The following is a 13,933-nucleotide window of genomic DNA, read 5'->3' on the forward strand; positions in this document are numbered from 1 at the left end:
CAAGCTCAATCAGCACATTTCCGGGGCCCACTTCAATACAAAACTTGCTCAGTATCCAGCCTATATGCACGGGAAGTGCTATGTTACAGGCGTGTGCGCTGCCACGTTCTCCATTGCTGTGGATAGCTTCGCAAGCATGCTCCTCCAGTTCTGGGGTAGGGTACGCGAAACACAGAAACATGATGGCAGATAAAAGCCAGGTGGCCCGTCTAATCTGCCCATCCGCAGTAACCACTATCTCTTCCTCTCTCTAAGGGATCCCATGTTCCTATTCCACGCCTTCTTGAATTCAGACACGTCAGCAACAGAAGTCTGCTGCTTTCCAACCCTGTGTCAAGGCCACCAAATGCCCAAAAGTCCAGCAAGACACAGAAATCTGCCTTTGATGGTCCATGGAAACGGTTCAGAGCTGAAGAATCACAAGGGTCGGACATCTTTGAAACAAGTATTGGTAGAATCGGTTCTGTTCCGCTGGACTTTGCTTTCCAGTCACACAGCTGCCCCTTCAATGTAGAAAGTGATCTCAGGTTCCGCCTCCCTCAATTCTATCACCCAGAAAAGGGTGGGGTGGGAACAACAATGGGGGGGCCTAAGCCCGAGCCCAGGTACAGTCCTCGCCAAGTTTTAGCACCGCTTATTTTAATGCTTACTTTAACCAGGCTGTACTATGCAGGAAAACACACTGCAAGGGTAAGAAACCAATTGAATAGAGCTGAAAGGTACAGCTCTGAAAAAAGCACAACGCAATAAACAGAGCCTCGGTTTCAGCCTTACAAGAGGCGAGAGCCTCAAATGTTTGCTCATTCCTTGGTCTCTGCTGGTTAAACTCGGTTTGAGGCCCCAGCAGAAGGTCGCCCACTCGTTTCTCAGAACACCAAATAGCTAGCACATCTGTTGGTTTAATTATGAAAGTCAATTTCTTAGAATAATAAAAGATCACCATCAAGTAACAAAAACAAAACCACAATTTAAAACCAACAAGCTACAGAGCAAAACTAACCAAATTGCTACAATACCAGACATAGGAGTTCAGGCAGTCCCCTGGTTAACTGTTCTTAAGTTGAATTTGTCTGTAACTCGGATCCTAGTATTCTTCCCACCTTTTCCACCTCCTTGAGGCCCCTCTTGCATCCCTTTCCATCCATTCCACTGTTCCTTCTCCACCACCACATCCAAAATTACTCCCTCTCATCTCTCTCTTCCCCACCTCACTCCTTTCCCACCACCATGTCCAATAATTCTCTCTCTCTCCCTATGTCCAACAATTCTCTTTCTTCATCTCCCCATGTGCACCTCTTCCCCCCTCTCTCAGACATCCAATTCACCCTTTCTATTCTCTCCCCCCACCTCAGCATCTCTTTCCCTCACTCCCTCCATTCTTCCTTCCTATGGCTCATGCTCACCTTCCTCCCTCCATTCTGTGTCCCATGTTCATGCCCCCTCCCTTCTTCCTTCCATCCTTTATCCCAAGTTTGTGCTTCTCCTGAGTCTCAACGTGCCCCTCTCCCTCCCTCCATTCTGTGTCCCAAGTACGTGCTTCCCTCCGGCGGGTATTTACCTTTTGGCTGGCGCCCTCCTCCTTCCAGCTGCAGTCGATTCTCTGCACAAAGCTGCCGGCAGTGGCTCCGACACGCATCCTGGCTTCCGGCTCAGCCACAAGACATGCAAAGGAGCCACTGCCCGTGGCTTTGTGCAGAGAAATGACTGCAGCTGGAAGGAGCCGGCCAGAAGGTAAACATCCACTGGAGAGAGGCACATAGTTGGGACACAGAATGGAGGGAGGGAGATAGAGGGGCATGTTGGAACTCAGGAATGAGAGGGGCGCATTGGAACACCGAAGGTAGAGCAGGATCCCCCTTTGTAAGTACGAGTCTGACATAAGTCAGATGTCCGTAAAACGGACACTCCCTTTATTGAAAATATAGGTACATTATTTATTTAAATAATATCTGCTCCTCTCTATCTATAATCCTAGGCAGATTACAAAGTAAAACCTATACAATCAAACAAAATGCATTTAAAAACAAAACAAAAAACGAACTATCTGAACAGCACTGCTTCTTCGTCTGGTTTTCTGTGGTTTGCTACATGTCCTTATTTCTGCTGGTTCCATTGCTTCAAAAACAAAAGTTCCACAGAGGTGGATACATTCTTGTGCCAGTCTGGCAGGTCCTGAATGAGAGAGGACTTTCAACCTCAGCGTAAGACTTTAAAATGAGTTCTGATTGCAACACGCAGCCGCAATGGACCATCAAGGAATCCCATCAGAATAAATGCAGCAGGACAAGGAGTTTCAGGAACATCCTCACAGTGAATTACAGTGCTCAAACAGACCCATCACAAATGGCAGAGTTGCAAGCTTCTCACCCGATGAATGTAGGCAGAATTTTTAACTCACTAGCAACCAAGAAAAGGGTAACATCATAATATCATTAATGTGTGTGCCAGTGGACAACTCGGTTCACAAAATAATTTCTTTTATTTTAGTCCCAGTTTCCATCAAGAGAACTCGGCCCTGCAAACAGGGTTCTTAACCCAAGACTCTTTTTGGGGCAATTCAACAATTTATTCCGATACATCTATTTGAGGACCATTTCAAGGTGGGTGGATAACCTTACCTATCCTAAAATCATTTGCTCCTAGCTCTCTACAGAACCAAGTACTACCTGTATAAAAGGAGACAAACATCAAAATGCTCACCCTTCTACCCAGAAAGGGTGATAAGCAGCAGAAGATATCTTTTAGTTCCCATAAATCAAAAAGACCACAGTCGGGTATTACTAACTGACATATACACACTGGCCTCACCTTGGCAGTGACACGTGGCAAATCCCTGCTAAGAGCCCCATGTCCTAAGCTGGGGGAAAAGGCTTAGGACACCAGGCCCACAGGAATCAAATTTGAATAAACAGTAATGGCATAATGCAGAGATTGCTAGTCAGCCCTGTGTACCATCAAGCAGATGAAGGGACACTCACATTGTATCATTAATAGCCTGGAAAAGTTTGTGCCATGCTGAAAGACCACAAAAAGGAGCCGAGGCGGGTGGCAAGCAGCAACAAATTCCTAGTGATCTCTGCATAAACATGATAAAAAGCCAACACTGAGCTCAGAATTTCTTGCTAAAGCTTTCCATGACCCTTTGGAGCAGCCTCAGTGTTCGGTATTTGTTTTTTTTTTCAATTAGACATATTTGAGTTTCTTACCTATCAAAATATGAAGGTGTGAGCTTTTATTTGTAGAGGTGCAATATGCACATAATCCCTTGGGTTAAAAAGGACACTAGGAAAAGACTGAGCAGTGCTTAATATGAGCACAGAGACTACTCTGAAGCAAATCAACAACCCACTTAGTCCAAAACCAGCACACAAGCCTGAAGCTAGAGACTGCAAAGGGGTATTTTGCTCATTCCCTGATTTCCTGCTTAGCTTATGGATTTATCAGAGAATGTGGAGTCCACCACTAAACAAACAGTAAGGGATGATGGTGGGGGGTGCTATGATTGGATGGGCATAAAAACAAGAAGTAATTCAGTAGATGAAGAACCCAGGAACTTTAAAATTGCCAAGCAGTATCAGAACAGCAAGAGTCTACTAGAGATAAAATCATAATTGCAAAATGATTTAAAGTTCAGTGAAGAGAGCTGCACAACAGAGACTGAACTCGGCCTATATTGCATTAGCAAACACAACGGCATCACGTTATTTTCATTTTGATTTAGGAACAATTCAAGGGAAGAAGGAGCACTGATGCGCAAAACCAAGCAATAAGAAGTCAGGGAGCTATGAAGACAGTGGTTCTGCAGCATCCAATACCAAAGAGCACAACACAAAAAAAAAAGTTACAACATGCACCATTCTCAGTCCAGCCACAGGGCTTTTTCTCTCTTCACCTCACAGGTCAGAAACTTAAATCTCTCTCATATACTGGATCAACTCCCCAAGTACACAAACCCTGCAGAGAGAAACAGGAAGGAGCGATGACTGGATAATGTATCCGCAGTGGAGACAGAAAAACAATTAGGATCCAAACCCTACATCACCAAGACACAGCAAACAGTGACAAATCCTAGAGTCAACCGCTGACTCAACTATTTAGCAACAGATGGGAGTATAAGGTGCTGACCTTTCTACTAGTAAGTCTTGTTATTTAACAAAGTATAACTACATTAAAGCTAGATTAACTCAAAGGCACCAACATGCATTATTCATTGTAGGTTCCATTTTTATGTAATGGGACTTATTCCCTAATAATACATTCATGATTTTAGCACTCAATACTGAGGTGGCAAACTTTAGTAATCTAGCCCTAAAAACTTTGAGGGCAACAGAGAGAAAGGGATAGTAGGAAATTAGATCTTCCAGGTATTTTCTAACTTTCTTCTGACTGAAACAAGTCTGTTTGTCCAGCCTCAGCCTTGGCTGAGAAGAAGCCCTCTCACAACCTACCGGAAAACCAAAAGATTTGACAGAGAAACAAACATCTTTGCAGCAGTGACCTGGGAGGAAGGGAGGAGGCGGAAAGTAATGAGCTCTACCAGTTGGAGCAAATGTGGGTGGCAGGGAGAAAAGGATACGAGAAGAGGGCGTCATAAGATGTCAAGGGGAAAAGAGACAGTCAAGAAATGAAGAAAGTAGGGAGTAATATTAAAAAAGATACCGTGTATGAATGTGGAGATCAAAAATCCTAAAACTAAACGCAGATTGTCTCCAAATAAAAATAAGGTTTAACTTGAAATTCACACACACTCAGAATTGTGGGGGTGATGGATCCAGCTGTTGGGACTTCGGTCCTAGGCTGAATTACACAATTCTGAGTGTGTGTGAATTTAAAGTTAAACCTTTATTTTCAGTTATTGAATTTTCATTTGGAGACCATTTGCGTTTAGTTTAAGGCAGGGGTGTCAAAGTCCCTCCTCAAGGGCCGCAATCCAGTCAGGTTTTCAGGATTCCCCCCCAATGAATATGCACGAGATATGTTAGCATACCATGAAAGCAGTGCATGCAAATAGATCTCATGCATATTCACTGGGGTGTCAAAGTCCCTCCTCGAGGGCCGCCATCCAGTCGGGTTTTCAGGATTCCCCCCAATGAATATGCACGAGATCTGTTAGCATACCATGAAAGCAGTGCATGCAAATAGATCTCATACATATTCACTGAGGTGTCAAAGTCCCTCCTCGAGGGCCGCCATCCAGTAGGGATTTCAGGATTCCCCCCAATGAATATGCACGAGATCTGTTAGCATACCCTGAAAGCAGTGCATGCAAATAGATCTCATGCATATTCATTGGGGGAAAATCCTGAAAACCCGACTGGATGGCGGCCCTCGAGGAGGGATTTTGACGCCCCTGGTTTAAGGGGAAAAGAGAGACAGGAAGGGTCAAAAATAAGTGAGGGAAACATGAAGGGGGGGGGGATTTATGAAAACAAGGTGTGTGCACGAAAGCAGGAGGTGGAAAAAAAAAAGGGGGGGGGGGAAGAAGAACCAGACACACTGAACATACCAGGCAGGGGATTTAACAGGGAGAAAATGAAGTGTGGAGGAGTGAGAGCAGAAGCAGCAAAAAAAAAAGAGTGAAAGAACAATGGGAGGGGGGGGGTTGAAAGGAACACAATAAGTAGGGAGGGAAGACAGTGTGTGGGGGGGAGGTTAAAGAATGACATGAAAGAGGAGGGGGAAGAGGCAGGAAAAGACAGTGGAGGAGAAAAGTGACAGGAAGGAAAAGGTCAGGGCTGGGGAGGTGGAAGGAGCAGGGACGAGAGGGAAGGGAGGGAGGTGGAGAGAAGACAGAGATAGCAGGAGGGGGGGGGGAGAGGAGCGGGAACCTATGTGGGGGGAAGAGGAGGGGGGGAGCAGGGCAACCGCGCTGAACGCACGTCGGCGCTCTCTCTCACCGGGACGGCATGAACTGCAGCTCTCGGCTCCGGCTCCCGGCCATGCAGCCCCCGTCCGCGGCGGACCCAACTTTCCCCGGCACCTCCCGCGCGAAACTTTTTTACGCCGCGCTCGGCCCACTTCCGGCTCCCCCTGCCCGCGTCGTCATCTCCCGGAGCCCCGGGCGCGTGACGCCAAAGAGGTGGGCGGGGCGCCGGCGAGCTGCTCTAACCGTTCGGAAAAAAATAAATAAAAAAAAAAAAACAACCCTCCCCTCCCCTCCCCCCCGCCGGTCCTCTATCGGAACGAAGAAGAAAAACGAGAAAGAAACTCATAATAATAAAAAGCAGCTGGGCCGGGGGCGGGGCTCGGCGGCTCGGCCAATGGGAGCGCGGGGCGCGCGGCTTTGAAAGAGAGGCTGCGGGCGGTTGGCGAGGGGCGTGAGGGCGGCGGCGGCCATGTCTTACAAGCAGATCTACTACTCGGACAAGTACGACGACGAGGAGTTCGAGTACCGGTGAGGAGGAGTCGTCCTCGGGGGGTTGCTCTGCTCAGGCCCTCGGGCTCTAACGCCGTGTCCAGTCCGCCCCGTTAGAAAGCTTCCCGACCTCCTTCCTCTCCCCGCCTATGGGGGACTTTTCCTCCGAGAACGTGTCCCAACCCTCCCTCCCTCCCTCCCCCAGCAGCGAGTCCAAAGGTTAGGACAAGACATCTTTTGTGTCTTCACCGCTGTTTCCGTGGAAGTTCATGGAGTGCTCCCTGTTTTATGGGGGGGGGGGGAATGAATGACACATCAGTTGGCTCTTAAACCCGTTTTCTACCCCTGGGGGGTTCGTAAACCTCAGTCCTACCCCCCCCCCTCGCCCGTCTCCTCTTCAAGCTTCATTTTAATGGCTCTTCTTGGAGCCTTTTGTCTCCTTACCCACCTTTTTCCATTTGTTTTGCAATTGTCCTACTGGCTGGAGGAAGGAGTGGAAGGGGGGGGGGCAGATTGTGCTTTGGAGTAAACGTTAGGTGGGGATAGTGTGGGGGCTATGGGGGGGGGGCATTACTGTCACTAAAAAGACAAATGTTGGAGATAGGAAGTGAGGTAAATTGGGGAAACTCCAGAGTCCAAAAAAATTCCCTCACTTATCAGGGTAAAAAGGCAAAATGGCTCAATTTAAAAATTGCTGCTTCTTAATGAATCCATCCTATCCTCTGACCCCCTAATTTTCTCAAGAGATTCCAAAGCTTTCTGAAATTCAAGCTACATCAACTGGCTCACCTTTATCCACGTACAGTATTTGCTTCCTTTTTTTTTTTTTTTTTTAAAGCGAAAACAAATTGGCTTGCACTCAAGGAGCATAAAGCTTTCCTCTTTTTCACTTCTTACTTTGATTCAATCTTGTGGTTGTAGTCCTTACTGTTATGCTGCTATATCAAAATACCTTTCTCTTTGATGTTAGTTTGTTTGTGATTAAAAAAAGAGCCTCTGATTAGAAACTCAAACTTTTTTTTTTCTTTTTAAATACTAAACCATAATTCATAACACATGCTATGTTTTCCTGCCTCTTTCCACTCTCCCCAGTCATCCCCCCCCTTTTCTTCAAGGAATACTTGGATCATAAATTAAGTTTCAAAACATGTTGCTAAAGTAATTGTGTTCTTTCTCTGCTCTCCAATGCACTGTAATTCAAGTCCTACCTCCCTCTCCACTATATTCATTCTCATTTTATTTCTCCTCATAACTCGCCTTGATTTCTACAATTCTCTTTTCTTGGGTCTTCCATTTACAGTCACTTAAGACTTCACCTTGTTCATTAGCAGTGAAGCTCTTTCTCAACTGCATCTTCCAAGTTTTGGAATATGTGGGGAACAAACCCTCATTTCCTGTATTCAAAAACTTCTGCAAACCTGGCTTTTTTAAAAAGGTATTCTCCATATATTTTCGTTTGGTTTTAACTGGTCACAACTGGAAATAGCTTTGCTACTGTTTGTGAATAGTAGCATATCAAGTGTTTTTAAATGAACATAGTTAGGGTTTGCTGGATGCAGTGGTACCCAAGAAGACAGCACAGATAATCAGTCAATGATGCTTTCCCTTTTGATCATTAAGTGATAAACTTCTTCTTAATTTCTGCAAAAAGGGAATTTTGTATCTGAAAGGGATCATAAAATGGGACTTAACACCTGATGCTCAAAGCAAATTGGACTTGGAATATTTCATTTAGACTGATTTTAGTCAATGTAACTGAAACATTTATTTGTAGCTAATGCACACAGGATCTCGGCCACTGCTTTTTCTGTTCTCAAAAACAGTGGCCAAAAGTCTTTTGCTAATATCACAAAAATCCCTTATTGTAACTAGAACAAGGGTGTCTAGCCTTAGCCCTTGTGAGGTTGGGTTTTCAGGGTTTTCCCCCAATGAATATGCATGAGATATATTTACTTGCACTGCCTATCTAATTTGTAAATAGATCTCGATGCATATTCATTGGGAGAATATTATATTTTTCCTTAAGTGTCGTCTTATCCTATTATAAATTGTATTTCTTCCCCCTTTCCTCTCTGATCATGTAAATTGTTTTGTACATTTATTTGTTAATGCCTTTTTACTGCTTGTACATCGCTTAGGATTTGGATAGGCAATTTTATCAAATTTTAATAAACCTGAAACTATGAATTTGAATGCTCATTACAGCTGGATATGTTGTTCGAGTCCCTCTTCCATGAATATCTGGAGTTCAGGTCCACTGATGAGCAGGAATTATTATCTTGCATTTCTTTTGGACATTCATTGGATAATAAACTTCAATGCATGGAAGTTCATCTGCCCTGATGTGCATGGGGTTTTGAATTGTCTTTGATGCTGTAATTGTTTCCCACTAAGACTAGGCTATAAATTAATGTATTTAAAGCTATTCCCAGAATAGGGAGAATTCCACAGCTTACATTTTCACATGCTGCTTAGTTAATTTTGAAGGACTATGTCCAGAATGATTTCAATCCAGCACAAACTTATTAAACTTATTTTCTCTGTTAGGCACGTGATGCTACCAAAAGACATTGCCAAACTGGTCCCCAAAACCCATTTAATGTCTGAGTCTGAGTGGAGGAACCTTGGTGTCCAGCAGAGTCAAGGCTGGGTCCATTACATGATCCATGAGCCTGGTAAGTTGATTTAAGCCTGGTACATACCACTATTATCTATCTTACAGATATGAACAGATATTGGATTCTGTGTAGACAGCATGCATTTTGAGGGTGTCTTATCGGTCATGAAACCTTTTGGCATTTGTAATACCAGCCTTGTGCCAAAAAAAAGTCCATTGTTGCTATTCACGACAGTATGGTTCTTAAAAATCTTTATGACCAAAACACTGTCTGTGGGGAAAATAAAGGTTAGGTTCCAGCCATATGTGGCACCTTAAAACCACAAATTGAATAATATATCCTATAGGAAAAATTTAACTGTGTTCCATCTTTTCCATTGACTCATCTCAAACAGATATTGTTTTGGAATTTATTGGTGCGGCTTTGCAAACAGACAGAACAATATCTTACTTTTTGCTGGATGAATTGGATTGTTGATTCATTGACATACTTGCGGCTAACAGCAAAAACAGACTTGCCAAAACGAAGCTTGTCTTAATGCAGTTATTTGTCACTAAGATGCATCTCGTATCTTCCCCCCCCCTTTAAAAAAAAAAATAAATAAAACTTTTTGAGCTTGTAACTCGACGCTTGGTGGCAATTTTCAGAAGCAAACACCAAAACCACGAAGTGAAAGCACAGAAAGCTGATTTGCAAGTACACAGGTCAGCAAATACATAACACAGCAGCGCAAATAGTGGTCACAAAACATGCAACTGCAGATATGTGAAATTGCACATATGGGATGTGCATATAGCAAGAACAAACCTTAACTGGTTATGGTACATTCAATAACAGACACAATTTTTAAAATGATTTGGATTTTCTACTGGAAACAAGGAAACAAAATCCAACAAAGGCTACAGTGAAATAAGGCAAACGAGAAAACAAAACTGCAGACAATATGTACAAGATGCAGGCTGTGTTTTATTTTATCAAAAATAAATGCGGTTCATATTGCCACCCTTTAAGGACAAACCTAAGGACCCGACACGGTCAGTGTTTCGGTAAACACGCCTTCTTCAGGGGTCCAGGGTTGGTAATGTTTGAAATGAACCGCAATTTGAATTAACAAGCCTGTATAAATGCAGAATCAATTGCGCACAGATACATTACCACTTGATTAGAGTATTAAGTACAGAGATCTTAAGCTTACCAGCTCAGTTCCATTCTAACGGTCTACTACTATTTATATATTGATAGAAAGTTCTTGAAGTTGAGGTCTATGGCCAAAATTAGCAGCAGCAGGTGCCTACTGCTGTTTTTTGGCTTATGGTAATTCAGAAATTACCACAGGTCAAAGTGAGGCATACTTTTTTTTTTTTGGCAGGCGGCAAAGGCTACCGTGCTGACCTTGTGGTAAGCAGTGTGGTGCATTTTTACTGTTGTGCACCAGTGCATTGTGGGTTTGCATGCTCAAACCACCCATTTCTGCCCACAACTACAATAAAGCCTTATCACCTGAATTGCTGTGTGGTAAAGCTTTACCCTAGCAGCAAATGTGGCACACTCTTAACATTACCCTGGAGAAAAACCACCATAATCCATGGCTTTTCTTAATATATCCTGCAGTTCCTCATCATGTTCCTTGGAACCACCACAAACTACTTGAATATAAATTTGTTGGTGTTTTGCTAGAGATCTGTACCAAGCTGTTTGCTCTGAATAACTACATAAACCGATTTTATACCCCTCGGCTCTTTTTCCATATCGGAAGGAAACCAAGTAAATAACTACCACACACAATTTATAGCTTAAACATTCAAGGCCTTGGGAGTTTTTGGTGGTCTACTAACTGGTAGAATACCAACCAATAATCTCTGAATTACAAGTGACTGTTCATTTTATTAGGCATCACTTCATTATTAAACATATGTAGTTAGTACATCTTCCAGTTAAATTACAAATTACTTCATTAAGGTCCAATGATAAAATTGCATACTCCAGCAATGGTCTTTTGGTTAGTTTCAGTCACATGATTTCTTGTCGGTCTTATTTCATTGGTAATTTTCCCTAGCAACATAAGAATTTATTTTAGTGCATTAGCCATCTTGTAATGCTTAGGGCACAATGACCTGTTGCCCTGTCTAGGACTTGAGCGCTTCTCTATTCTGATACTGGAGCACAATGCAGCTGGGTCAAACCTAACAAGCAATATTCTTTTTACTGTATTTCTATATCCTTCAGCTTCTTTTATCTATATAGACTGGTATCTGTCTTCTGTTTTCCCAGGCAAAGGGTGTCTCACACATTGGATATCCTAGCTAATACTATTCAGTAATATGTGCTGCGCACCTTTACTGCTGTGTGCCAGTGTATTGTGGATATGCATGTTCACACCACCCATTTTTGCCCACAGTTAAATAAGCCTTATCACCTGAATTGCTGCATTGTAAATCTTATCGCAGCAGCAAATGCAGCACACTTGTGGCAGTACCCTACTGCGCCTTAATTTACTTAGCTTGAAATTAATCTGGAATGTTCTGCAAAAACATGGCCATAAAAGCAAAGGTTGAGGGGGAGTGAGCCATTTTTTATACTTTAGGCATAGGCAATTAAGAACACTTATTACCCAGGACAAAATTTTTTTCGTGTTTGCAGCACTTGGGTTGGCAATTTTATTTGTGGCTCTTATGATGGTCCCATATAAGTCCTGTTACTGTGAATGTCCTGAACAGTAAGCTGGTAACCTTTTGGGGGTGGGGTTTCTCCCCTTTCCCACCATATATAGTGGTAGCTTTACAGTGCAAATCTATTTGAACATGTGAATCCACTAGGTAGTTGCACTAAAACAACAAAACAAAACCTAACTTTGCCTTGTTTAAGATACTATTTATATGCCAAGTTAACTGCATAAAACTGCAAGGTGTTTGGAATACAAAAGTGTAGTTTGTTTTGGTTTTTTATTTCTTTATTCAGTTTTGCATATTACAACAAGTGTATCAGAAAAATTCATTTAATCTTATAAATACACTTTATTTTCTTCATGAACACTAAGTAAAATATATCATACTTATATTCATATTTTATAATTTAAATATTATGTAATACATTTAATAAATATAACAAATGTAACTAAAATAGAAAAACCCCCAATCCCTCCCTCCCTATTTCAGAAAATCTAACCTAATACATCAAAATGTATTAATTAATTCTCTCTTATTATGAGATAAATAAAATACCCACCCCCATCCCCACTTAACAAATATCTTATTATGGGAAAATGTTGTTAATCATTACAAAAATCTACTAATGGTCTCCAAATCTTCTGAAATTTACCAAAGTAACCTTTCTGTGTTGCTATTGTGCGCTCCATTTTATGTGTGTTTTGTTAGAGAACTGTAAAATTTCACATTGAAATTCCAGCTTAACCTAGTTTCGTTTTGGCTTGAGCTAAAAGCTAGAATATATTTAATGTTTGTTTTTTTAATACTCTTAGCTCATTCCTATCTCCAAGAAATTAAACAATTCCTTAAAATTCGGTATGCTGAAAATAACGAGGAAGAGTAGGCGATGGCCCTGATTTGTGGAATAAACTACTAGCTATTGTACATTTATGGGGTGGATTAAAGCTTTGTTTATTGAATCTTTTATTATCCTACCTCCATAAACCAAATCAAAATTAATTTTTATCAGTCCCCATCTACGATTATTGAAAATTGGGTTGCTTTCCCGTATTTCTTACTCTTTTCTAATCTGCCTTGAGCCACATATGGATTAACCGTTCAGAAGTGGTCATGTTTAGATTTTTATTTGTTTTTGAAATGTCCTAAAGTTGGTGGTTTTCTTCCTTCACAGAGCCTCATATTCTTCTCTTCCGAAGGCCACTTCCACCAAAGAAGCCAGAAAAATGAACCACTTTTGTAATGTTTTTATCCCTTGTGTATGTCTATTTTATTCAAATGCACCTTGGGTGTTGCTGCTGCTTTCCATCTTATGTATGAATAAATGTATTGTTTCAAATAACATGAACATGTCCATCCCCCCTCCAACATGAAAACCACACTATGCTGCAGTCTGCAGTTCAGACTTAGCTGTAATCTAGACCTTCCATGGATGCTGTTACATGGAGAGGTGTTAAGTTCTGCAAGCCAAGTTGCTGCCATACCCTCTGGCTGGTTGTTTTTAAAGTTGTATGCATATAGCCACCAGCTGCTTTCCTGCATGTTCATGTAAGTGTGCATCTGATCAACATCCATTATGTTGTCTCTGACCTTGTGAAAATATATTGGACAATGACTTTTTTTATTCTTCACTTGAATAAAGTGATACTTTTATAAAAATGAGAAATTTGTGAAGCACTGTATCTAGCCTGCATGTTTAAATGTACCAAAACATCTGTTGGTTATTTTAAGAAACCTCTCATCCTTTTCTAGAGCTGTTAAACTTTTCACCCCCAGTACTGCAGCAGTTTTTACTTTTTGTAGACTTGTCAGTCCACTTCTCCCTCCGTATTCGCGGTTTTGATTATTCATGGTTTTTAGCTTGCTGGCTCTTCCTCCCCCCTCCCAATTACATCAGCTTGCATAGAGAAATTGCTGAATCCCAGCACTTTCTCCACCATGTTCTGCCTCTCCTTCAAGAAAAGGCCAGGTCTCCCACCAAGTTCAGCTTCACCATATTCACAATGGTTTTCAATAGAAAACAGCAAATAACAAACTTATTTGCAGTTTTTCTGTTTGTGGTTCTGTTAATCTCCATCACAGCGAATATGGAGGGAGAAGTGTAAATTTGCTTAGGAGGACTTGAGCCCTTAACATTTTTTAAATTTTGCTGTGGACAAAAAATCACTACTATGGGGACGGGAGGGAATTGGGACCAGCTATGAACACATTGACTCAAATTTGACAGCAACACCTCAGCTTAAAAATTTTAAAAAGAGCTTATCTTGATAAAATTGATTGCATGTGTTCAGTAATTT

The 13,933-nt window shown here is 42.0% G+C and overlaps 2 protein-coding genes across 3 annotated transcripts in view; one reads left to right on the plus strand and one right to left on the minus strand.

The window, feature by feature from the left end:
• The window catches only part of SHC1 (SHC adaptor protein 1), a 38,815-nt gene extending 32,714 nt beyond the window's left edge, over positions 1 to 6,101 (minus strand). The window contains exon 1 of one of the 2 annotated variants that reach the window (XM_033923907.1): positions 5,898 to 6,101. The gene's annotated coding sequence lies outside the window, so the exon portion shown is untranslated. The remainder of the gene's footprint in view (positions 1 to 5,897) is intronic. The other variant, XM_033923906.1, reaches the window with a different exon arrangement.
• A 141-nt stretch (positions 6,102 to 6,242) lies between these two features.
• Positions 6,243 to 13,329, plus strand: CKS1B (CDC28 protein kinase regulatory subunit 1B). Its single transcript, XM_033923908.1, has 3 exons — positions 6,243 to 6,394; positions 8,903 to 9,030; positions 12,811 to 13,329. The coding sequence occupies exons 1-3, from the start codon at positions 6,336 to 6,338 to the stop codon at positions 12,864 to 12,866; spliced, it is 243 nt and encodes an 80-aa protein (XP_033779799.1). The 5' UTR covers positions 6,243 to 6,335; the 3' UTR covers positions 12,867 to 13,329.
• The last annotated feature ends 604 nt before the right edge of the window (positions 13,330 to 13,933 follow it).

This window comes from Geotrypetes seraphini, chromosome 16, assembly GCF_902459505.1.
Source record: "Geotrypetes seraphini chromosome 16, aGeoSer1.1, whole genome shotgun sequence".
Taxonomy (NCBI): Eukaryota; Metazoa; Chordata; class Amphibia; order Gymnophiona; family Dermophiidae; genus Geotrypetes; species Geotrypetes seraphini.

Bases quoted from the DNA above. Each gene is read 5' to 3' on its own strand.
- CKS1B (XM_033923908.1), top strand. From the start codon at position 6,336: ATGTCTTACAAGCAGATCTACTACTCGGACAAGTACGACGACGAGGAG. The intron at 6,395-8,902 runs GTGAGGAGGAGT...TTTCTCTGTTAG, and splicing joins GACGAGGAGTTCGAGTACCG to GCACGTGATGCTACCAAAAG. The intron at 9,031-12,810 runs GTAAGTTGATTT...CTTCCTTCACAG, and splicing joins TTACATGATCCATGAGCCTG to AGCCTCATATTCTTCTCTTC.